Source organism: Protomyctophum parallelum, assembly GCF_964188405.1.
Source record: "Protomyctophum parallelum genome assembly, chromosome: 16".
Taxonomy (NCBI): Eukaryota; Metazoa; Chordata; class Actinopteri; order Myctophiformes; family Myctophidae; genus Protomyctophum; species Protomyctophum parallelum.
Genome location: NC_139711.1, coordinates 39,808,200 through 39,832,642, shown reverse-complemented (window position 1 = coordinate 39,832,642; position 24,443 = coordinate 39,808,200). Strand labels below are relative to the sequence as shown.

At 40.2% G+C, this 24,443-nt stretch overlaps 4 protein-coding genes across 6 annotated transcripts; all 4 read left to right on the top strand.

Annotated features, from left to right (window-relative positions):
• Positions 1 to 891: 891 nt before the first annotated feature.
• Positions 892 to 3,185, top strand: LOC310873786 (chemerin-like receptor 1; the record flags this gene model as incomplete). The annotated part of the gene is made up of 2 exons (XM_083786338.1): positions 892 to 1,734; positions 3,177 to 3,185. 2 exons carry the CDS (start codon positions 892 to 894, stop codon positions 3,183 to 3,185), a joined length of 852 nt encoding a protein of 283 aa, XP_083642464.1.
• A 665-nt stretch (positions 3,186 to 3,850) lies between these two features.
• LOC310873785 (chemerin-like receptor 1) lies at positions 3,851 to 6,203 on the top strand (the record flags this gene model as incomplete). Its single annotated transcript, XM_083786337.1, has 2 exons — positions 3,851 to 4,763; positions 6,073 to 6,203. 2 exons carry the CDS (start codon positions 3,851 to 3,853, stop codon positions 6,201 to 6,203), a joined length of 1,044 nt encoding a protein of 347 aa, XP_083642463.1.
• Positions 6,204 to 12,737: 6,534 nt separating this feature from the next.
• Positions 12,738 to 13,631, top strand: LOC310873783 (chemerin-like receptor 1; the record flags this gene model as incomplete). Its single annotated transcript, XM_083786336.1, has 1 exon — positions 12,738 to 13,631. A coding segment is annotated over one exon (894 nt), but the record flags the coding sequence as incomplete, so codon positions are not given.
• Positions 13,632 to 18,865: 5,234 nt separating this feature from the next.
• Positions 18,866 to 24,443, top strand: LOC310873532 (chemerin-like receptor 1). 3 transcript variants are annotated; one of them, XM_083785975.1, is made up of 3 exons: positions 18,927 to 19,132; positions 19,903 to 20,005; positions 22,281 to 24,443. In XM_083785975.1, exon 3 carries the CDS (start codon positions 22,290 to 22,292, stop codon positions 23,370 to 23,372), a length of 1,083 nt encoding a protein of 360 aa, XP_083642101.1. In that variant the 5' UTR covers positions 18,927 to 19,132; positions 19,903 to 20,005; positions 22,281 to 22,289; the 3' UTR covers positions 23,373 to 24,443. The 3 variants fall into 3 exon arrangements, with proteins under 3 accessions (XP_083642103.1, XP_083642101.1, XP_083642102.1); XM_083785977.1 differs by lacking the exons at positions 18,927 to 19,132; positions 19,903 to 20,005 and adding an exon at positions 18,866 to 18,900; XM_083785976.1 differs by lacking the exon at positions 18,927 to 19,132 and having other exon boundaries at positions 19,859 to 20,005.

Sequence of the window (24,443 nt, the reverse complement as noted above, 5' to 3'; positions counted from 1 at the left end):
TGTGCACCATTTATTTTCAGTACTATACATTCTACAAACAGGACTACACACAACCGGTTAAATTACTGTTTATTGCAAGTTTTGTGATAAAGTTACGGACTGAGTACATCCATCAAGTTATCTTTGTCAAGGTCCAAATTGTTCTATAACAGGTCATTAATTTGTATTTAAGTTTATTTTTGTAATTTTGTATCAGTTTGGATGAGACCTGGAGTTGAGATGGCTGTCCATAGAAAGGAGCAGCTGCTTCAGAGGTGCTTATAAGGAGCTGATGGAGTAGTTTAATCATTCACCGCATTCAAGCATAATCTCTTCCTTAAATTTGACAGATAAATTCAGTTTCACAGTTTACAGTTTACAAAAATCCTTGAGTAATTTTGAGAAGTACAAAAGATATTAGGTGACTTCAATCCTACTGCATACCATAACAGATCTGTTCTCAGCATGTGGTCTTGTATGAGGTGAGTGTAAACATAGTTGCACATTATTTTTCTTATCTTATCTCTGATACAGCGAGTACAGTATATTGACAGTTTGAAGGAATTTCCATGTCTTGGTATGCTCTAATGCTTTCTGCTAGACGCCTATCTACTCTTGATTGTACTTTCAGACTTTCCATTTTATGTTATCTCATTAACTTTTTTGCTTAATACCCTTGTTTCTGAGTTGTAAAGCAGTATTATATGTGATAAGATCAAGCAAGCAAGTATGAAGAGTTTATCAGCGTCTATTAGATTTATGTTATGTTTTTAACAGATATTTCAATTATTATTTATTACTACCTTAGTAGTAAAAACTACCAAAGTATTTACACCCCTAAATGCACAATGCAGTATGGCCAAAATAAACGTAACTTGTATCAATGTATTTCCTTTACTTTAGGAGAGCACCATGACATCCATGCCATCACCAACTCCGTTTCCTACGCTTGGTACTACCATTGATTATGATGGTTGCAATTACACTGAGTCCCTCGAAACTTACTCCACAATCCAAACACCACCATTGTGCATTGAGCAAGCAGAGTGTGTCATCCTGGTTGTGGTAAATGTGATCATCGTCCTGCTAGGGCTTTTGGGGAATGGCCTGGTCATCTGGGTTATCGGCTTCAGGATGAAGAAGAGGACAGTCCCAGCAACGTGGTACCTCAGCCTGGCCCTCTCCGACTTCATCTTCTGTGCAACGCTGCCTTTCAACATCAATCTACAAGCAACAGGATCTTGGAACTTTGGACTATTCATGTGCAAGTTCACCTCCTTTATTTTGTTTCTCAACATGTTCAGCAGCGTCTTCCTGATGCTAATCATCAGTGTTGACCGTTGTGTGTCTGTTGTGCATCCGTTTTGGGCCCGAAACAATCGCACGGTGAAACGGGCAGCAGTCGCCGTTGTGATTGCCTGGCTCTTCTCTATGCTGCTGAGCATTCCCTCGTTAGTGGTTCGTGACACAATAGAAGATGATCAGGTTATTCACTGCTACAACAATTTTGAAATGTCAGTCTTCAGCTCTACAAGTGTCCCTGTCTTTCGCTTTGTTCTAGGCTTTGTGTTTCCTCTGGTGATCATCACTGTGTGTTATTCTATTATCATTGTATGGATGAAGAACAACAGCATGGCCAGGTCTGCCAAGGGCTTCAAAGTCATGACTGCCCTGATAGTCACATTTGTCATCTGTTGGTTTCCCTACCACATTTCGGTTTTACTAGAGATTAACCACTTTCACAATGCATTTTTGGCAATGATATCAGTCACTCTTGTCCATGCAAACAGTTGCCTGAACCCGTTTCTCTATGCATTCATGGGCAAAGAAATTAAGCAGAACTTGTGGAGTGCTTTTATTTTGAAAATGGAAAATGCTTTCAGTGAAGAGAGGCCCTCTGAGTTGTCAAACCTATAAAACAGCTCTTCAAAAGAGCCTTCAAGGTCCTTGATACGCAACCTCATTAAAACAGTTTAAGACTGAAACTACTCAAAGAGGGTTCTCTTACTCCTGTAACTGTAAAGACCCGTTACAATGTGAAAGTTAATGACGAGAAATGTAACAATTACGATATGTACTGTGATGCCCAATGTGACCCATCTGTTTATTGAAAAATAAAAATAAAAACAAAGTTTCAAAAAGAAAAAAACAGTTTAAGAGCCATAAACGACAAGACGTTTTATTGCCAATTATGGACCGGATGCCACGGGCGACAAGACGTGCTCCCTTGAAAAATAAAAATAAACATTTCGATGGCGTTGTGGCATTCTGTGCTAATCCTCACGGCAACTATTTTTTATTTCTATTATCTCAAGAAGAGTGACGAGATCATCACTAAGAAAGGTTTTATTTGTCACCTGATGGCACAAGCAGTGAAATGTTGTTGGGACGTCCCCCCCCTTGGTGGGGACAAAGATTTAATCAGAGTATCAACAGACTAGATACCACCACAACAAAATGACTTCTTGATTTGGCAATGTATGTTACGATGAGATGACCCATTGCTGTGGTGTCATGCTTTATTGCGTAAAACTATACCTACACATATAAGTGTTGGACGAAACTATTGAATGCAGCAAGAATTAGTGTCTCATTTTCTTCTCGCTCATCAGGCCACAAACATTGACTGTAGAAAAAGATAGTGGACTTTTACTATTGGATATAATACCCAGTAGGTGGACTTGTGTGAGGTGAGTGAACTTACTTGACATTATTTCTCCAACAAATGTTCAAACTAAGTAGTATGAAGTTTTGTTTTGTTTTATGCTCTCAGGCCTTCCCTATGCACTTCTTGATTGCACTCTTTCTTTTTTTCCCCATTATGTCATCTCATTAAGCCTCATTAACCTTTTTTTGCTGTGTTCTAAAACAAACAGATAATTATATTTTGAAAATGAGAGAACATTTAAAATTTGACTCGGATTCTGACCAAAAATTAAGTATCGATTATTATTTTTATAATTTTTATTAGATCAATTAATTATTACACCCCTCAATCCACATATAGTATGTGCACCATTTATTTTCAGTACTATACATTCTACAAACAGGACTACACACAACCGGTTAAATTACTGTTTATTGCAAGTTTTGTGATAAAGTTACGGACTGAGTACATCCATCAAGTTATCTTTGTCAAGGTCCAAATTGTTCTATAACAGGTCATTAATTTCTATTTAAGTTTATTTTTGTATCAGTTTGGATGAGACCTGGAGTTAAGATGTCTGTCCATAGAAAGGAGCAGCTGCTTCAGAGGTGCTTATAAGGAGCTGATGGAGTAGTTTCATCATTCACCGCATTCAAGCATAATCTCTTCCTTAAATTTGACAGATAAATTCAGTTTACAAAAATCCTTGAGTAATTTTGAGAAGTACAAAAGATATTAGGTGACTTCAATCCTACTGCATACCATAACAGATCTGTTCTCAGCATGTGGTCTTGTATGAGGTGAGTGTAAACCTAATTGAACATTATTTTTCTTATCTTATCTCTGATACAGCGAGTACAGTATATTGACAGTTTGAAGGAATTTCCATGTCTTGGTATGCTCTCATGCTTTCTGCTACACGCCTATCTACTCTTGATTGTACTTTCAGACTTTCCCATTTTATGTTATCTCATTAACATTTTTTGTTTAATACCCTTGTTTCTGAGTTGTAAAGCAGTATTATATGTGATAAGATCAAGCAAGCAAGTATGAAGAGTTTAGCAGCGTCTATTAGATTTAACATGTTTTTAACAGATATTTCAATTATTACTACCTTTAGTAGTAAAAACTACCAAAGTATTTACGCCCCTAAATGCACAATGCAGTATGGCCAAAATAAACGTAACTTGTATCAATGTATTTCCTTTACTTTAGGAGAGCACCATGACATCCATGCCATCACCGACTCCGTTTCCTACGCTTGATACTACCATTGATTATGATGATTACAATTACACTGAGTCCCTCGAAACTTACTCCACAATCCAACCACCACCACCATTGTGCATTGAGCAAGCAGAGTGTGTCACCCTGGTTGTGGTAAACGTGATCTTCGTCCTGCTAGGGCTTTTGGGGAATGGCCTGGTCATCTGGGTTATCGGCTTCAGGATGAAGAAGAGGACAGTCCCAGCAACGTGGTACCTCAGCCTGGCCCTCTCCGACTTCATCTTCTGTGCAACGCTGCCTTTCAACATCAATCTACAAGCAACAGGATCTTGGAACTTTGGACTATTCATGTGCAAGTTCACCTCCTTTATTTTGTTTCTCAACATGTTCAGCAGCGTCTTCCTGATGCTAATCATCAGTGTTGACCGTTGTGTGTCTGTTGTGTATGCGCGTTGGGCCCGAAACAATCGCACGGTGAAACGGGCAGCAGTCGCCGTTGTGATTGCCTGGCTCTTCTCTATGCTGCTGAGCATTCCCTCGTTAGTGTTTCGTGACACAATAGAAGATGATCAGGTTATTCACTGCTACAACAATTTTGAAATGTCAGTCTTCAGCTCTACAAGTGTCCCTGTCTTTCGCTTTGTTCTAGGCTTTGTGTTTCCTCTGGTGATCATCACTGTGTGTTATTCTATTATTATTGTATGGATGAAGAACAACAGCATGGCCAGGTCTGCCATGCCCTTCAAAATCATGACTGCCCTGATAGTCACATTTGTCATCTGTTGGTTTCCCTACCACATCTCGGTTTTACTAGAGATTAACCACTTTCACAATGCATTTTTGGCAATGATATCAGTGACTCTTGTACACGCAAACAGTTGCCTGAACCCGTTTCTCTATGCATTCATGGGCAAAGAAATTAAGCGGAACTTGTGGAGTGCTTTTATTTTGAAAATGGAAAATGCTTTCAGTGAAGAGAGGCCCTCTGAGTTGTCAAACCTATAAAACAGCTCTTCAAAAGAGCCTTCAAGGTTCTTGATACGAAATCTCATTCATAATCACTGTGTCATGCTACATGGATTCTTTCTCCAGGGAGAATTCATCAAAAGGAAAAAGACAGTTGCATTGGGAGTTTGGGACTATATCAACCTCAAGAGGGGACTGTAAGGTGGAGCGTCGACACACCTCTTTCAGCCAGAATGTCAGTGCTGGCATGTTTGCTAGTCTGGTAGGAAGGAGGGGGGTCCCATGCACCCGAAATATATATTTTTCTAACCTACATTTTTGGTTTGATGTTTGTTTTAAAAACACCATTGACAATTAAGGGAAAATGTACGTCATATTGTCCCTCATTACGTCATATTGTCTCTTTATTGTTAATGGCATTTAATGTTTGTGTTGGCACCGTTTGTGTCACCTAATCAACATGAGTTAGACTTTAATATACCAGTAATACGCTTTAAAGGTGATAAAGCGACCGCTAGGGCAGAGACACTAACGGAATAACGTCAAGAATGGGTAAAGTTTTTCAGTAATTAATTAATATCAATTAAACTCTACTGTCTCAGCGATATTATCTGGGAGTTGTCTTTGTGTCATCACAACTGTAAATAAACATAACATTAACGTTTTCTCTCAGTCAGTTGATTCTTTATATCCATATGAGTGAAACCACCGCGATCAGGGAAATGGCTGGGAATGTCCTTGGCAGTCAAAAGGGCCAAAGCGATCTTTATAATCTTAATACTTAGGCACAATTACTTCTAATTACAATATTCATGTAACTAAGAGATTCGATGATTTAGCTATATTTTATATAGGGCTACAGAGTTGTGTGTGTGTGTGTGTGTGTGTGTGTGGAGTGTTACGTTGCGTCACTGCTCGCGTTGTGTCACTGCTTGCGTTGTGCGTTACAGAGTCACTGCTCGTTTACATAGTCGCAACGCTACGCGGTCGCAATTAGCGCCCCTCACTTCACACGGGTGTGATTTTTATAATCCTCAAGGTGTCTATGAAGTTTGATGTTCCCAGAGCTTTAATTCTTTCTCTTGTATTTGTGGCAGGATGGGCGTTAGCGTTCCCACGCTGTCACGGCCCGTCCTCCGCCCACTGATTAGGGCTTGATGAGTGTCCTGGCTGGCTTTATAAGGTGACGTGTCGGCCGTGTTTGTCAGCTGTCAGTCTCTCTCTGCCACACTGCTGGTGGGTTTCACGGCCAGGAGTTATTCCGCGCATTGAGGTGATCATCCTTAACAAAGCTGTCCCGTCGGGTGACAGGGTGTTTGGTCCGCACTTCAGTGCAGCCTTGGAGCTACTCGCTCTGGCCTGTGTCCTGTTCGGCGTGTTGTGAACCAACACCACGCCACCTAGTTGTATTATTTACCTGGCTACCGCTGCAGTGGGTACAACGACGGTGCACGTTGGCCTCATTAAAGCGGGGCCGGCACTACACCTGCTGCTTTGCTGAACCATTCTAACCATTCTACACACATTCGTACTGCCGGGTTGAGAGGGCTCATCCCACAGCCACGAGTGGTCGGTCGCCTGAATCTGTGCCCTGGTTGATAGTAGCCCATATCGGGCACCATTACCTATATTTCTCCTGTATTATATATCGTATTCCTCCTTACCCTTGCTGGTGTATGTATAGATACTTGGTGCTGTATTATATATATATATACCTCTAATCTGGATACGACTGGGCCCTATAGGCCCACTATAGGCTGGAGAGAGTACTGTCATTATTATTACCCTGTATATGCTCATATTATATCTATCCTTCTTGCAGGACTGGTGCCGGGGGCAGCTACGCTGGAGCAGTGTGCAGCCGCCCAGTGGTGGTGGTAAAGCCCTTTTCCTTTGAGTTTGTTATTGTGTTGTGCTTTATTTTGAGTTGCTGTGTTGCATATATTACCACCACCCTGGATAGGTGAGCCTGCCAGCTCCCCTCATTCCCCCGGTACTGGCTTGTAGGGGTGCGATAGTGATATATATATATATATGTATTTATGTATTATCCATATATAATATATATACATGCTCTATGCACTTTATAGCACTTAGACCTCCTGGGAGCTGTTGTTTATTGTTGAACTGTCTGCTTGCTATATGAAATACTTAACTGACTTGTTTTTATAACTTTTATATTGTTAAAACAATTAATTTAATAAAGACTTTTGTATATTTGTTACACACGTTTCTGCCTTGCCTATCTATTATACTGTATACTGAATCTGTGTTTGGGGAGTCATTACGTGCTCCGGGTGTTCAGTGTTGTATTTAGTAAATATCTCCTGGGGCGCAATTCCCCAGGTGGCGTAGTAGGCTACCTTAAGCAATACCACCTTACCACATATTCATGACACTTGCCACTGGAAATACATGATGTATATGTGTGGGCAGGGATATGTATTCTGGCAGGTATTTCTGGTTCTGTGGTGGAGTTCATTCATTCTGATTGTGACACTCGCTGCCTTTGGTGTGGACTCTACGTTCCTCTGCACCGAAGCTAGAGCGCACTGAAAAATCATTACCATTCTGACAAGTAAAGAACATAACTTGATATCCCTCATCCTGAATATTCCTTCCTCCTGCACGTAGATGATCTAAGAACAACATAATTTGCCCTCCCCGCCCTGAGCTAAATTGAACCAGACAAGTAGATCTGGCCTTCACCCCCTGATCATGAACAGTGGCTTTAGTTTAGTTTGCGAGGAAAGTAAATAAAAAAGAACCTGACACGAGCATCATAGATGGAATACCTATAATGTTTTCTCTTTTGAATAACGAAGTCAGGTGTTCCTGTTATTTTATTTGTGGTGTTATTTAACATGCCATTATAATTGCACATTGAAAGCAGGGAATCATAGCTTCAAATGGACATATTGGTTGTTCAGTTTGACCCACCAGTTCTGGAGATATGGCTTATAGAGTAATGTCTTGCAGAGAAACAGCGAGTTGAGAAAACAGGCTTGAAAGGTTCACTTATGTGGACTCTAACATTACGCCACGGCGTCAGCTAATGGGGATCCATTCAATAAACAAACAATAAATAATAAACACCTAGCTACATGTTTGGGCATGTACCGTATTGCTCTAGTATGTGAAGAGTCTGCCTGTGCTATTAACTCATTTTGGAAAAATGGTGAAAAGCTGTAATTTGCGCGATGGCAGTCTCTCAGTCAAATCTGGTCACAAATGTTGAATGGTTTTCATTTAGTTCTGTAAAGCGACTTTGGGTACCTTGAAAAGCGCTATATAAATTGTAGGCCTATGTATTATTATTATATTATTATAAGCATGTGTCAAAAATAGATATTTCTCCCATTTTCCTCTTGCATTATAAGGGCTTTTCCCAAAAAACACCAAGGTTTTATTAAAGTTTAAACTGGATATCAATCTGGTACAACAACCAATTTATTTTTATTTATGGTGTCTGATTTATCTGTTTTTTGTGTTGTGGACTATATACGGATGAAAATTTGCATCTCTTAATTAATCCTGTGTATTTACATTGCATCCTACATTACATTTTGCAATATGCAAAATGTGTGTGTGTGTGTGTGTGTGTGTGTGTGTGTGTGTGTGTGTGTGTGTGTGTGTGTGTGTGTGTGTGTGTGTGTGTGTGTGTGTGTGTGTGTGTGTGTGTCAGAGTGTGTCAGTGTGCGTGCCTGCGCGCATCCGTCCGTCCAGTTCCCCACCACTCAATTTTCAATTCAAAGGAGCTTTATTGGCATGAGAAAACATACATTTACATTGCCAAAGCAAGTGTCAAAAATTAAAATACAATAAAAACAGTTTAAAATGGGGAAAGTATATACAGTTTGAGGGGGTACAGCATTTTGTAAAAGGAGCTTTGTGACATTGCATCATTGTATGCATGGTATAAAGCTTTTCTGAAACAAATAGCAGCATATTTTTGCAGTCACTTTGGGACAAATAGCAGTATTTTTCCCCTCAAGACTATTTAACTCAGGTTCCTCGTTGCTTGAGCCACGTACAGTACACCACAGAACATCAGGTCACTGAAACACACACACACATCTTTGACAGTGGCTGCTATATACATATACAAAGGGATGACAGTGGAACTCATAGCGAAGGACATATCAAAATATCATTCATCTACAGTGGGAATGTATTCAAACATCTGTCTCACAAACATCTGTCTCACTATCTCACCTTAACCTCCACCTTCCTACACAGATGTGTACCTGCTGCAACTAGCTAGCCAGTAATAGCCTGTGGTTACATTTTAACAGACATACATATTTATGAGGTTAAACCATGAGTCATGCCACGGTGCCACCTGCAAGCTGGGAACTCAAACGTTTTTCGCTCAGGTCACCCCTGTAAATAACTTTTTCATCCACAGCACCCCTGAATTATCATTGATAGCACCTCACATTAATGTCATATTATTATGGTACATACAATGTACATCTTTACCCCTTAAATAGCCTATGTCACAAGTAAAGCTTGAGTGAGTATCCTTTTCCATTTTGGATAGATTGAAAATCTCTCTCTCTCTCTCTCTCTCTCTCTCTCTGTCTCTCTCTACCCCTGAGCTACATGCCAGCCACATAGGCTACTGTACGAAGATTTATTTGCATTTTTACATTTCTCATCTTCGTCCCCTATGGGACATAAGGCTTCAATGAGCGCTCTCCATTGCATCCGATCCCTGGCAGCATGTTGCGCCTCTCCCCAGGACAGGTTAATCTGTTCCAGCTCCTGTGTCACAGTTTGTGGATAAATATATGTCTCTATATAGCTTATGCAATTTATATTTCCATGTGGGGAGTGCGTCAGCTAAGTTTGGAGGTAACAGGGGGTGCATGGTCAAAAAGGTTTGGGAACCGCTGCTCTAGGTCAGAGGTTTTCAACTGATTGTGAACCAGGAACCACTACCCAAACTGAGAATCAACCAGGAGACCACTGTTGTGTTGGGTCGGTATATGGGCTAAGATTAGTGTTTTTGGCAACACTTCTTACACTATAATGCATTACAATCAGCTTATAACATGGTATGATTATAAATAAGAACTACTTTCAACCATTTATAACACTGCTTCTCAACTAATTGTCCATGACCTGCATGTTCTTAAATAATGACTGGCGACACATTGAAATCAAGCCCTTAATTAGTTAACGGTCATTATTTAACTGAAATATGATGCTTGTGAGTAGAGCTTTTTTCAGTGTTTTTGAGAATTTCTCTTACTTCATCCAGCATTCTATTATTAAACTCACGTTAACTGATATACTTATTTGTATGAGTGAGCAGATATACTATACTATTATATGGGCACATAAATAACAATGATGACTCAACCAGGCCACTCAACCCCAAATTCTTGAGATTTTTTTATGTGGAAGTTCCAGTAACTTCTGTTAACTACATTGACGTGCGTCATCTTATAGGTCACCAGACCATGACCTTTGACACGAGACATGAATGGGCAGCCAGTCAAGGTCATGGAAAATATGTGTGATGTGGTCTGCTCTAGCTCGGGTCGTTTACAGCAATGTCCATGTTCACCTATGTGACTATGAGCACCAGGGGCGCTGTTGTGCCAGATACAGAGAGAGAGATAGTGCTGCACTGTTGCCTGCTAATGAGCGAGAGAGAGAGAGAGGGGGAGATAGAGAGAGGATGGGGGGGGGGGGGGGATAGAGAGGGGAGTTGCAACACTCAGTTCACACGGGTGTGATTTTTTTAGAACGTGGGAGGTAGCACCGTATAGGGCAGTGTTGATTTCGTCGACTAATACTATGACGAAAATTGTTCGTCGACTACCTTTTTTCCCTTACGATAACTAAATGGAAACTAAATAAAAACTAAGCTAAGGTGGCTAAGATAAGACTAAATATATTGACAATTTCGTCAACAAATATAAACTAGACTAAAATGTTAGGAAGTGACTAGTGGAGGAGAGATCCACTATAAGTCATTTTACACTTGGTTTGCATGTGACTAAAACTAAATGAAAACTATTCAAGAGACTAACTAAAACTAAAATCAAATTTTGCTGCCAAAATCAACACTGGTATAAGAGCGTAAGCAAGTCTGGAAGACTGGATGTGATAAATGTGAATGAGAGTCTCTTCGGCAGTGTGGGATAGCTGCTGATAGTGGTCGGACGAAGGCAGGAAAAAGGCTTCTGGTTGACGTGGAACTGGAAGGAGAGTGTGGGATCCAGGAATGTCAGTATTGTGCTGCTATCTGTCTCATTTCATCTCAACGCCCATGCAACCACACAGATATGTGTGGGCCTGCTGCAACTTGCTGACCACAGTGGCCAGTAATAGCCTGGGGGTTACATTTTAACGGAGATACATTTATGGGTTTTATCCTTCAGTCATGACATAAACCCTTTTTAACACCGACCAGTGTTAAATATACGACTGCATGAATAAATGAATGTATAAATAAATATTCCACAACTACATGAAAAGTCATAACAGCATCAGTCAGCATTTATGTGCTGTATGGTCAACAAGTATACTGTAGGCCCACAGGTCAGTAGTAGCCAGGTGGTATTCCGGACAGGTCTGTGCTTGTTCGTCAGCCTGATGGCGGCCAGGTAAATTGTAGGCTACTGCAGTGTTGTAGTGACAATTAATGTGGCCAAGGGGCTTGTTAGTTGTGTTACAGAAGAATACAGAGTGAAAGAGCAAAACAACAATTGGCTACTCCTCTCAAATGTGCTACATAGTATGTGAAATAGCTTCGGGAGACTCAGTTCACCTTGCATGTGGAAAAGAAAGCAGTCTCTAGGAATGAATATCAAAATAATTAATTGAGTGAATTGTAGTACAAAAGACTTGACTTCTTTACTACTGCATACCCAGATCTATTCTCAGCACGTGGTCTTGTGTGAGGTGAGTAAACTTATACTTGCACATTATTTTTCCAACAAATGTTTAAACTGCTAGACTAGGACTCTCTTTGTTTAATTCCCTTATTTTATTCCCCTCCTATGCAACTGTCTTTATTTTGGAGGACCCCGATGTAAACAAATCTTAGTGCTTTTTCTGGTTATATCCTCAGTTTAGCTAGTTTTTGTATTGACCTGTACTTTCTTTTGAACTGTACCCATTCTACTGTGAATTCAATTTTCAATCAAACAATCAATTGTACGTTCAGTTTCAGTCTCATTAAGCCTCATTAATCTTTTTTACATTGTGTTTCAAAAAGGTTATTTTAAAGCAACATAATAATTTGTCTCATTTGGGTGAAAATGAGACAAAACAGTAAACTCAATTCTCTGCTTAAATCAATTTGTCAATCAATCACACTTTTGACAAAAACCTCACAATAGGCAAAACCACTCTTTATTTCGGCCAAATAAAAACAAAAACACATTTTCATTAATTTTCATATTTTACAAATATTTTATGCAGAATGGTAAATGTGGACTGCAAAGGTTAAACATAACAACACCAACAACCCAACATTGTTCACACTAATGTCACACTAATATTACCAGTAAGACGCATAAGGGCGAGAAACAATACTTTTAACAATAAGTTTAACAATAATTTAACTAATTGAACGTGAAAAATGAAACCCTACGGGTGCATTTGGTTTAATTTGACTAGATTTAGCATGTTTTTAACAGATATTTCAATTATGATACTACCTTAATACTTTGACAAAGATGTCAAATGTCAAATTGATTGTTACACCCCTAAATTCACAATGCAGTATGACCAAAATAAACTTAACTTGTATCAATTTCCTTTTCTTTAGGAGAGCACCATGACACCCTGGCCATCACCAACTCCGTTTACTACGCTTGATACTACCTTTGTTTATTATGATGATTACAATTACACTGAGTCCCCCGACGTTTACTATCCAACACCACCACCATTGTGCATTGAGCAAGCAGAGTGTGTCACCCTGGTTGTGGTAAACGTGATCTTCGTCCTGCTAGGGCTTTTGGGGAATGGCCTGGTCATCTGGGTTATCGGCTTCAAGATGAGGAAGAGGAGGACAGTCACCACGACGTGGTACCTGAGCCTGGCCCTCTCCGACTTCATCTTCTGTGCAACGCTGCCTTTCAACATCAATCTACAAGCAACAGGATCTTGGAACTTTGGACTATTCATGTGCAAGTTCGCCCCCTTTATTTTGTTTCTCAACATGTTCAGCAGCATCTTCCTGATGCTAATCATCAGTGTTGACCGTTGTGTGTCTGTTGTGTATGCGCGTTGGGCCCAAAAACGCACGGTGAAACGGGCAGCAGTCGCCGTTGTGGTTGCCTGGCTCTTCTCTATGCTGCTGAGCATTCCCTCCTTAGTGATTCGTGACACAGAAGAACATGATCAGGTTATTCACTGCTACAACAATTTGGAAATGCTACCTTTCAGCTCTACAAGTGTCCCTGTCTTTCGCTTTGTTCTAGGCTTTGTGTTTCCTCTGGTGATCATCACTGTGTGTTATTCTATTATCATTGTAAGGATGAAGAACAACAGCATGTACAGGTGTGCCATGCCCTTCAAAATCATGACTGCCCTGATAGTCACATTTGTCATCTGTTGGTTTCCCTACCACATCTCGGTTTTACTAGAGATTAACCACTTACACAATGCATTTTTTGCAATGATATCAGTGACTCTTGTACATGCAAACAGTTGCCTGAACCCGTTTCTCTATGCATTCATGGGCAAAGCCATTAACTGTAACTTTTTGAGCGCTTTCATTTCAAAAATTGAGAGTGCTTTCAGTGAGGAGAGGCCCTCTGAGTCTGAAAAAGAGGTTACAGCCTAAAAAGAAATTAGCATATGTCTTGTCCACACCAATGATTTGCAATGCAATGAAACTGGTACATTTCATTGCAGAGAGAAGTCACAGTTCACTGTTGCAAGTGGTTTCAAGTTAGCGAATCATTGGTTTGAACTGGGCTTTAGACTACTTCTTATTTTTAGAGAGAAATGTAGGTTGTAGGTGTGATTGATAGATATGTATGTATGATAGATAGATATATAGATAGATAGATAGATAGATAGATAGATATACTATAATGTTTTTTTCTTCAGCGAAACTATCAGAGAGCGCATGATGCTCTCTTATTTATTGGGCTTCATCAGCATAGAATATACATTCAATATTACAGCCATACTCCAAAAGTGGTGGTCTGTGAGGGCAAGCCTAAATGTGTCAAAAATATAAAGTATTTCTCCCATTTTCCTCTTGCATTATATATTTGTTGTTGTTTTTGCCGCTGCTGCAGCTGTTGTTTTAGCAGACATTTTAAAGATAGACCTATATAGTACATGGTTTATATACAAAAGAAAACTTTATTTGTATAGCAAGGATGTAGGCCTATATGAAATCCTTAGATCTTTCATGGCTGTTTTTTCTTATAGCATAGATTATGGAACATTTCAAATTTCGAATGGAAATGGTTCATGGGTCATTTTAACTATTATTAATGAAAACATACTTATGATTATTCAATATAAGCATTAAGCAATGTCATCAATCATAAATCCCGACTCCTCCTGTCCACATGTTGAAGTGTCTTTGGGCAAGACACTGAACCCTACATTGCCTCCAATGAGTTGTTGCAATAATAATAATAATATTAATAATTATTATTATTATTATAAAAAGGGAAGATCACTATTGCTAGAGGTACAGCAGTTATAGCAGTTTTTCCCCTGTATATTAATACCTTACCCAGTGTACAAGTACAATTTTGAGGTATTTGTAGGCTACTTTACTGTTTCTTAGTATTTAGTATAGCCTACTTTTACCCTTGACTCCACTACATCTTGGATCCAAATATTGTACCTTAATTTACTCCACTACATTTATTTGAAAAAGGTAATTTAAAAGGTAAAAAGGTAGATTTACACTATTACAAAACGTACATTAACCAGTCCTATGTACATTTCCGCCATTTGAAAATAGCCGATCTACAAGCTTTCCTTTTCAAAGGATTTTTATATGTTTGAAAACTTGAAATGGGACATTCTGCACAATGAGTACTTTTGGTACATCAATTTATTTACTTTTTCATGCCAATACGTTTGTACTTTTACTCATTTACATTTTCAATTCTGGGCTTTTACTGTAACAGAGTATTTCTACATTGCAACATTGATTGATTGATTGATTGAAATATTTATTAACAGTTTGTAGAATTTACAGTACATTTTAAGCACAAACTCAATACAAAGACTGTCAACTGTGAGTGGACGACCCAATTAAGCATTACACTTGTTTACAACAGGGTCCACATTGTTCAATTCATCAAAACATTTAAAGACATACAAACATTTAGAGACATACAAATAGACATTTCTATGTAGCTAAATTCATCATATGGGAAGCAAAAAAGGGAAAAGATACAATATACAGTGAGGGAAAATGGGGTGGGGGGGTGGGGGGGATTCAGATTTTACAGAGGCCAGTTTCGAATTGCAGCCATCCGTAGGTGCCCTTTGAGAGCGGTTTTGAAGGAGTCAAGGGATTCACATGTCTTAATGACTGTTGGTAGGGCGTTCCACATTTTGGTGGCATAGGAGCGAAAAGAATTTAGTCCCTTGTTTGTGCCGAATCTGGGTTGTACATGGTTTGTTGCACTCCCTCTGGTGTTGTGGGTGTGGACTTCGTTTACATTAAGGAAGTATTTAGACAGGTACATGGGTATCTTGGTGGTGTATCGAATCTTGTGGACCAGACCCATTGCAAGATGCTGTACTCTGTCGACGACCCTAAGCCATCCCAGCCTGTCAAAGTGGGCAGGGGTGAGGTGATACAAACATATAGTTTGTTTACAGTGCTCTAAACTTTAAACAAACATTTCTCTGTAGGCCCTATAGTGTTTTATATTTTGTGATGATATTGAATTTTGTTATTTTTTTGTGTCAATGAATACATAGGACGTGAATGGAAACATGACCAAGGTTGTGCTATCCTTTTAGACCACAAGGTGGTGCTATCCTTTAGAGTTTTACCAAGTGTTTGACAGTACTCCGTCTGAACGTTGCTGTTTTACATTTCTGTCTAAACAAGTATAGCCTATTCAATCAAGATCAATGGCTGGGTGTCTACTTTATTTGTATCTCAATCTCCTTTTACTGGGTTGCGTTTTGTTTTTAATTCAGAAATTGTGGCGTAATCTAATGTGAACGTGATGACGTCACAGCACAGGGTTCATAGTTCATACTATAGGGACGTAACCAGGTAAGTGTTCAGTTGTTCTTGTGGATACTTCTTCAGAAATCGTGATTTAATCACCTATCTGTCACTATCCATGCTGTTCTTGTCCTTGTTTCATATTTTATAGTCACGTCATACAGTACCATTGATTTTGGGAAAAAAAGAAAAAAGGAAAAAGAAAAATATAACCTCAAAAATGGAATTAGGTGATGCTCTGTGTGTGTCGCTGCTGCCACCCCATTCGACCGTTATCAGGTTCTCCGCACACATGACTCAACTGAAACATCACTTATCACCACCATCCCATCCCTTAGCCCCTTTCGGGACCCTACATAAAGCTTTTCTGAAATTTTGATGAGTTTTATGTTCGAACAAAATGTCAGAAACTTCAGTACCATTGGGTTCTGCTTGGAGGGCTACCCATCCCTATGCTATGGAGACTCTTATAAGGTTGGTCAAGCGAAATAACAGCAGTTTGCAGTTACCTTTTAAGGGCACAAAAGCCTATTCATGAAGGTACCTGAGTCATAGGTGCATGTGTAGGCTACTGTCTGAGTCTGACCTGGTGGTCTGTCTGACCAAAGTTCAACAACTTTATTGTCAACATGTGAAATGCATTCTGAAATCTGCACCTCACACAGTCTCAAGGCGATAAAAGAAGATAGACTTATTTATATAGCACATTTCCATAGTCACAAAGTGCTTTACAGAACAGGGTAAAAAGACAGCAACATAATAAAAACATTAGAGATAAACTACAACAAGATATCAGTAAATAAAATAGGCAGAAAAATGTAGAATAGGCCTACACATATCAATACAAAGGAAATTGGCAAGTGGAATTTAAGATAAGGCCTTAACTTAACATAAAGGTGAGTTTGATGATAGGGATTTTGTACGTCTTAAATTCACAGGTAGGCCTTCTGTAGGGTAACAAGAAGACTCACCCCGGTGCGTGCCCGTTTTTCCTCCCGGAATTTTCCCCAGTGAGGGGGATAACTTTGTAATATGATATTGGCTGTTTGTATTCTTTTTGGAAAAATATAAAAAGATACTCCTGTGGAAACTGGAAAGGCTATATTATATTACTTATTTTGACCCTATAAGCAATTTAGTATTATTTAGTATATGTAAAGTTTTGCCCCCTCAAATGGTACCTCGTCAGATAATCCCCACATATCCTACAACAACTTCTGTGAACAGACTTCACTGTAGTATTCTACTGTAGGGCGTCCATTAAGCTTTAGGGGCCCGGATTGCAAAAGCCCTACCACACTTTGTAATGATCTGGGCTGTACTGTGATGGCCTCTAGGAGGGACCAGCATGCCTGACCATTCACAGCTTTAAGTCAGATAAACATTGAAACTCACCGTTAGAAAAACGTTTAACATTGATGCTGATCACTGTCTGTTGTGTGAGTGGCAGGGGATCAGGGCTATAGAGTGGCCGGTAGAATGGCCGGATGGGAAGATTTCCGCATCACGTGTACACCAGGGCTGCCATATTTCAGAAAATGTCAAGAGTGAGACTCTAGTGTCTTAATGTGTTCGACGCCGTCCGAAGTGCGGCGGCGATTTTTTTTTGCTTTTTTTAATGTCAATTTGGCCCGTTTTAACGTTGATATTTAACCGTAACACTGATGTCTTCACCTCCATGCCAGCTGCTCTCCCTGCACTGACAGCCTCCTCATGCTTAAAGTAGAAATGAAAAAGATATCTATCTATCTATCTATGCTCCTCAGACCCAGCCAGCCAGCCAGCCACACACATAGTGCTCAGACCCAGCCAGCCAGCACGCCACACACATAGTGCTCAGACCCAGCCAGCCAGCAAGCCACACACATAGTGCTCAGACCCAGCCCGCCAGCAAGCCACACACATAGTGCTCACCCAGCCAGCCACACACATAGCTCCGTAAGGGAGTGGTTGCACCACTCAAAAAATCTTCAAAAAACTGAAGAGGCTACTGGAGATTGGAGAACCTGATTTGGACATGATCTGATGCAGGACATGGACAATGTCACTATGACAGAAAGAGAAGATGGGTCTGGCCACATTCATTCACCCCATAATCTCAGTGGAAATTGGGGAATATGTCAAAAACTGGAATGTGGGAAAATTCCTTATTTTTACATTTTCTTAGTTCATCTTTGGGCTCTCTCTCTCTCTATGAACAGAAACAAGTCGCGATGCGGCCCCTCCCCCTTCACTTCACTTCACACACACACACACACACACACACACACACACACACACACGACTTTGTCCCTATAATGTGCACGGGCTATGGCACCGTTCCACTTCCTCATATCACGCAAGAGACGCCACACACCAGTATAGAAGAGAGATAGTCACAGGTCACCTACTCACTTGTTGTAACTTGTGGGGCCCGGGGCTATATTGTCTTCCATGAAAAATATTTCGAAGCGATGTTAAACTCCGCATGGCTCATTTCCATGCGTCACACACACAGTCAGGGACCCTGCTGACGATTTGGTCCACTGTTTACTTTACCCTCCTGCATATATCAGCGCTGCATGCAGATCGGCTATTTTACCGTTTGTGAGGACACACACATGAGCGTGCGTTATTACGCGGCGGAGCCGCAGAGAAAATTGTTATTTATCATTATAATGCGTGTGAAATGGCATGTGGTGCGTGGTAAAGGGTTAAATTGCGTGACTGTCACAGTCACACTCAAAGGGTGAGACATGGCATCACGTGTACACGTTGTTTTTCCTTCTCCAGTGTCATAAGTCCTCCTCCTCCAGATGTGGCACAGAAAACACTGCTTGAAACCCGCCCCTCCCCCAATCCACTAGTGCTGCGGTGATTTATATGAGCAAAAACGAACGCGGGCTGCGGGCAGGTCAGGAATTACCTTCATAATCATATAGGGATTAGGGAGGGCACTCTGCAAGTCTGCAGAAACAAAGAGGACAAAGAGGAAGCAACAAAAACATCCCAACCCCCACTTTTTCCAGTGGTAGTCGGAGTTTGGAGTCAGTTGCTCCTTATGCTTGTGGACTGTGGAGTTACACTGTTACACTACTGCATACTGTAATACCCATATCAATTCTCAGCAGGTTGTCTTGTGTGAGGTGAGTGAACTTACTTGCACATTATTTTTCCAGCAAATGTTTGTGAAGGAATGTCTTTGTTGTATTCTCTCAGGCCAGGTTGTAAACAAGTGTAATGCTTAATTGGGTCGTCCACTCACAGTTAACAGTCTTTGTATTGAGTTTGTGCTTGAAATGTACTGTAATTCTGCAAACTGTTAATAAATATTTCAATCAATCAATCAAAGCCTTCTCCTATATGCACTTTTCCCATATTGGGTTCTCATTAAGTCCCATATACTGTAAGCTTCTTCTGTGTTTCAACAAAGTTTATTTAAAAGCAACACAGGGATAATAATATTTTGTCTCATTTGCATCACAGTAAGAGGGGAAAATGAGACAAAATATACATTTTGAGTCAGACTGATCAGTCAGACTCATTTCATAGAAAGATAAATCACACCTGTGTGAAGTGAGTGGTGCAAAAGTTCCAGACCCACAGGAAGACGCCCAGGGTACCGGCCCGCTTCCGGCGAGCCGCCCCGCTTCCGAAACGGTCGAGAAATGACAGTTACCCTGTGGGCCCGGGGTCCCCGGAACATCCAGACCCCCAGGAGGGCAGCCCAGTTCTGGCGAGCCGCCCCACGTCCGAAATGGTTGAGAAATGACAGAGTTACCGTGTGGGGGTCCCCAGGGGGACCACTGTACTGTACTGTCACTGTACTGTACTGTCACACTCAAAATCATCATATATACAGTTAATGTGTGTGTGTGTGTGTGTGTGTGTGTGTGTGTGTGTGTGTGTGTGTTAGACTCACTTGGTGGTGAAAACCAACCAACACTATTTTCAGGCTCGGACGGACACAGGCAGCCAGCCAGGGACACAGCCAGCCAGCCAGGGACAGCACTCAAAAAGTCAGTTTTTCCCCCATCAAAGTTTTTCTTTTTCACAATGGCTTAAACACTAAATCAATTCTCTGAACCAAATGTCTAAACCTCACACTTAGGTAGTTAGACACAATACTCAAATATCATGCACTCATTTTTGCTAAATTCTAAGATTCTCACCCTAGCTGTAAAAAACTCAACAAAAAACATCTCACTCATTAAACATATTTTACACTGTGATGCACTCATGTTGCAAAATGGTAAATATGGACTGCACAACACAAGGACCAACAACCGGAAATTGTTCACACTTTCTAATGATGTGAGTGTGTATGTGTGTGGCAGCAAGAAACGCTCTCCGTTCCAACCAGTATTCACGTTGAGCTTGATTGATTGATTGAATACTAAAAAAAGGGATGATAAAAATTGTTTTTAAGTTCCTCGATTCATTGTAAATTGATTCTGGTGACTGATATTGCTAATGCTAATTAAATTTAGTTTTTAATTAATTTTAATACATTTTCGTATTATTATAAAATAGGCCACTACTCACTACTGGTTGTCTGAGTCTAAAGTGATGTCCGGTAAGAACTTAACCAAGATGAAGAAGAGTGGATCTGAAGATCCCTTTTTAATGCAGAGATACCACTACCTATAGAGCCCTCTCTGGTGGCAATAGGAGTCAAACACTTACTGTAGCAACCATTGTTGTCTTAACACCTGACGACTAGGACCACCAGACCACCTGTCTGGGACCACCAGTGTTATAAAACAAACATGGTTAAATTCTCCTTGTGGAATGCCCTGATCCCTTCCTTTAAAACAGGCCTGAAAATCCACCTTTCAGTAGGCCAAAGGCACATAATTATAGTGTTTTATATTTTGTATTGAACAATATTGAATTGTGTTGTTCATTTTCGTGTCATGCTTATGAATTGATACATTAGCACCCGAATGGAAACAAGGTGAAATTGAATACATTAGGACCCGAATGGAAACAAGATCTCAAGGACTTTGTTTTGGTGCTCCTATTCCTTTAGACTATATATGTCAAACTCAAGGCCCGGGGGCCGTGAATGAATTATCTTTGGCCTGCGGGATGATATTTAATTAGTATTATAATTGGCCCTCTGGTATATTGCATGGACCTCTTCACTATTGATCAGCAGTGATAGTATATCACTTGTGGTCAACTTTCAGCTACCCCTCTCCCCAAAAATGGTTGAAACACAGTCCGGCCCTCGACTTGTACCAATTTCTTTATTTTGGCCCACTGTGTATTAGAGTTTGACATCCCTTAGACCAAGTGTTTGACTGTTGCTCTTTTCATTTCTGTATAATCAAGTATTCAATCAATCAATGAATCAATGGGAGCCTTCAGGCTCTGGTGGCCATTAGCCTGGGCACCATTTCATTTCGGTAAATGATCCGGGCGGGAGCGGATGATATCGTTACGTCATGGTGTAGTATTGTTTTGTAGTCGACAGACAGGAACAACAGGCGGCGGCAACTTCCTTTTCCCTCTAAATAAAAGCTACATGCAGGCTACGAGAGCTTTTATTGTGAGGGAAAAGGAAGTTAGATGTCACTGGGATACAAACATGGGAACATGTCACTGGGAACATGTAAATTCATTCACAAAATAACAGATCTACAAATGAGTCCCGAAATACCTATCAACGACACCAACAACCCAAATGATGTGATCTGTCCGATTGGACATAATACATTACCGGTATTAGCCACTTTGCACAGGTGGCACAGACACTATCAATGCATCTCTAACTTTGATTTAGTTGTATAGGCCTACGACATAATATTTCAATGTACTGTAATGTATTGTATTACTTGCAGTATCGTAAATTGTGATTACCGGTACAATACTTTTTAAATTGCGAATTGCATTTACAACATTTCCCCCCTGTTACTTTAGGACTGTTGTTGTTGTTGTTATGCTGTAGTTGTTTTTCCATGTACTGTTTCCTAATTGTTCTGTAGCATTTATATATTTCTGATATAGTATAATGTGGGAAACGATATAGTCCCAAATGTCTAATTGATAGGCTACATCTAGATTATTTCCTTAGCAATTATTCTTTTTCAATTAATTAAATAATCGAGGAGCACATTCTGTGTTGCACAATCATAGCTGATCTGCAATCTCACAACAAGGGCCATTGAGATGTGTTGTGAGCATGTAGATCAGATATTTTCACTATAAAAGGCTACATTTACCCCCGTAATAAATGCACAATGTAGTGTCGCCACAATGAACTTAACTTATGTATTTCATTGTCTTTAGGAGTGCACCATGTCATCCATGTCAACAGTGACTTCATTGCCTAACGGTGCAGATGACTATGGCACAGTTGATGAGGATTATGATTACGTTATTCATCCATACCACCACTACAACGTCACATCAACACCACCATTGTGCAGTGAGCAAGCAGAGTGTGTCACCCTGGTTGTGGTAAATGTGATCATCGTCCTGCTAGGGCTTTTGGGGAATGGCCTGGTCATCTGGGTTATCGGCTTCAAGATGAGGAAGAGGAGGACAGTCACCACGACGTGGTACCTCAGCCTGGCCCTCTCCGACTTCATCTTCTGTGCAACGCAGCCTTTCAACATCAATCTACATGCAACAGGATCTTGGAACTTTGGACTATTCATGTGCAAGTTTGCCCCCTTTATTTTGTTTCTCAACATGTTCAGCAGCATCTTCCTGATGCTAATCATCAGTGTTGACCGTTGTGTGTCTGTTGTGTATACGCTTTGGGCCCAAAACAATCGCACGATGAAACGGGCAGCAGTCGCCGTTGTGGTTGCCTGGCTCTTCTCTATGCTGCTGAGCATTCCCTCCTTAGTGATTCGTGACACAGAAGCACATGATCAGGTTATTCACTGCTACAACAATTTTGAAATGTCAATCTTCAGCTCTACAAGTGTCCCTGTCTTTCGCTTTGTTCTAGGCTTTGTGTTTCCTCTGTGGATCATCACTGGGTGTTATTCTGTGATCATTGTAAGGATGAGGAACAACAGCATGTACAGGTCTGCCATGCCGTTCAAAGTCATGACTGCCCTGATAGTCACATTTGTCATCTGTTGGCTTCCCTACCACATTTTCATTTTACTAGAGATTAACCACTTTCACAATGAATTGATGATAACTGGATTTAAGATAGCACTGGTTCTCGTACATGCAAACAGTTGCCTGAACCCGTTTCTCTATGCATTCATGGGCAAAGACATCAAGCGGAACTTTTTGAGTGCTTTCGTTTCAAAAATCGAGGATGCTTTCAGTGAGGAGAGCTGGCCCTCTGAGTCTGAAAAAGTGGTTACATTTATGTCTGAAGCTGGTGTGGAATTGCAGCAATTCGACACCGGCCTCTAGAAGTCTCCATATAAACTGGGTGGTGTGTGAGGATCCGTCTGGTAGCAGGAGCGGAGAACATAATGCTAACACACAGTGATGTATTACACATATCTTCTGGAGTTTATTACACACTTATATACAGTAAGAACAGTGGATCTATGACGTCCCTAGTAGATTATGGAAACCATGATAAGAACAGAATGAACAGGGACACGCATGCATCTCATATCATATTCCACATACGTATACAGTCAGTCCCTCCGATGCAGTAGTAGAGATTACTAGAGAATCATCATGTCATGGTTATCAATAGGCGTATGCAGATAAATGTTTTGTCACTGAGTCAGGCAGCTGAGGCCATATGACGGATTTATAAGACTATATGAGGTTGAAAGTTTGATCTCAGGTCTGATCCAGACTCCTCCCCTGATTCTCACTCTCCCCAAATAGAAATTGAGTCAAAGGGAGGTGTCAGTCACCAAAGGTCACCAAAGGCCACTGACACTGACATCTGACATGTTTGTATCAATAGAGTGGACAAAGGTTTTTGGGCTTGCTTTGTTTTAACTTCTAATCTTAAATAAATAGTGCAGTAAGCAGTTCCTTTTGTTTTAAGACTTTCCCTTGATTTGTTTTTAAACCTAACTGTGTAGCTGTTGTTCTAAGTTGTAGCTTTCTATCTTCTAATTGGATACATTACCAAAGACCTTTCTTTTATTGTAATTTTAGCTTTGGTTTTATTGTGCAAGGTCAAATTTTTCATTTTAGAAGTGTTTATCCTTTTAAATTTAGTACAAACCATCATTTTACCAGTTAAGCGTCTCAATCATGACAATCAGGCACGTCAAAGCTGAATTAAATGTGAGCCTTATAGGTGCTAAAGCTGAGAGAATTTCTTTTTTTACTTTTGATTTACTTTGATACTTATTTTCGTGATCTTTCTCATACTAGAATGTTATTCCATTCGGAGCTTGTAATCTGAGTCTCGTGATCTGAAGGCTTGTGAGTTTTAGCCCATTATTCTATATTATTGAACTATTGTAATTAAATTCTATGTATTTTTGTCAATAAATATATTTTAAATCTTAA

Coding starts and splice junctions, on each gene's coding strand:
- LOC310873532 (XM_083785977.1), top strand. CDS start 22,290: ATGTCATCCATGTCAACAGTGACTTCATTGCCTAACGGTGCAGATGAC.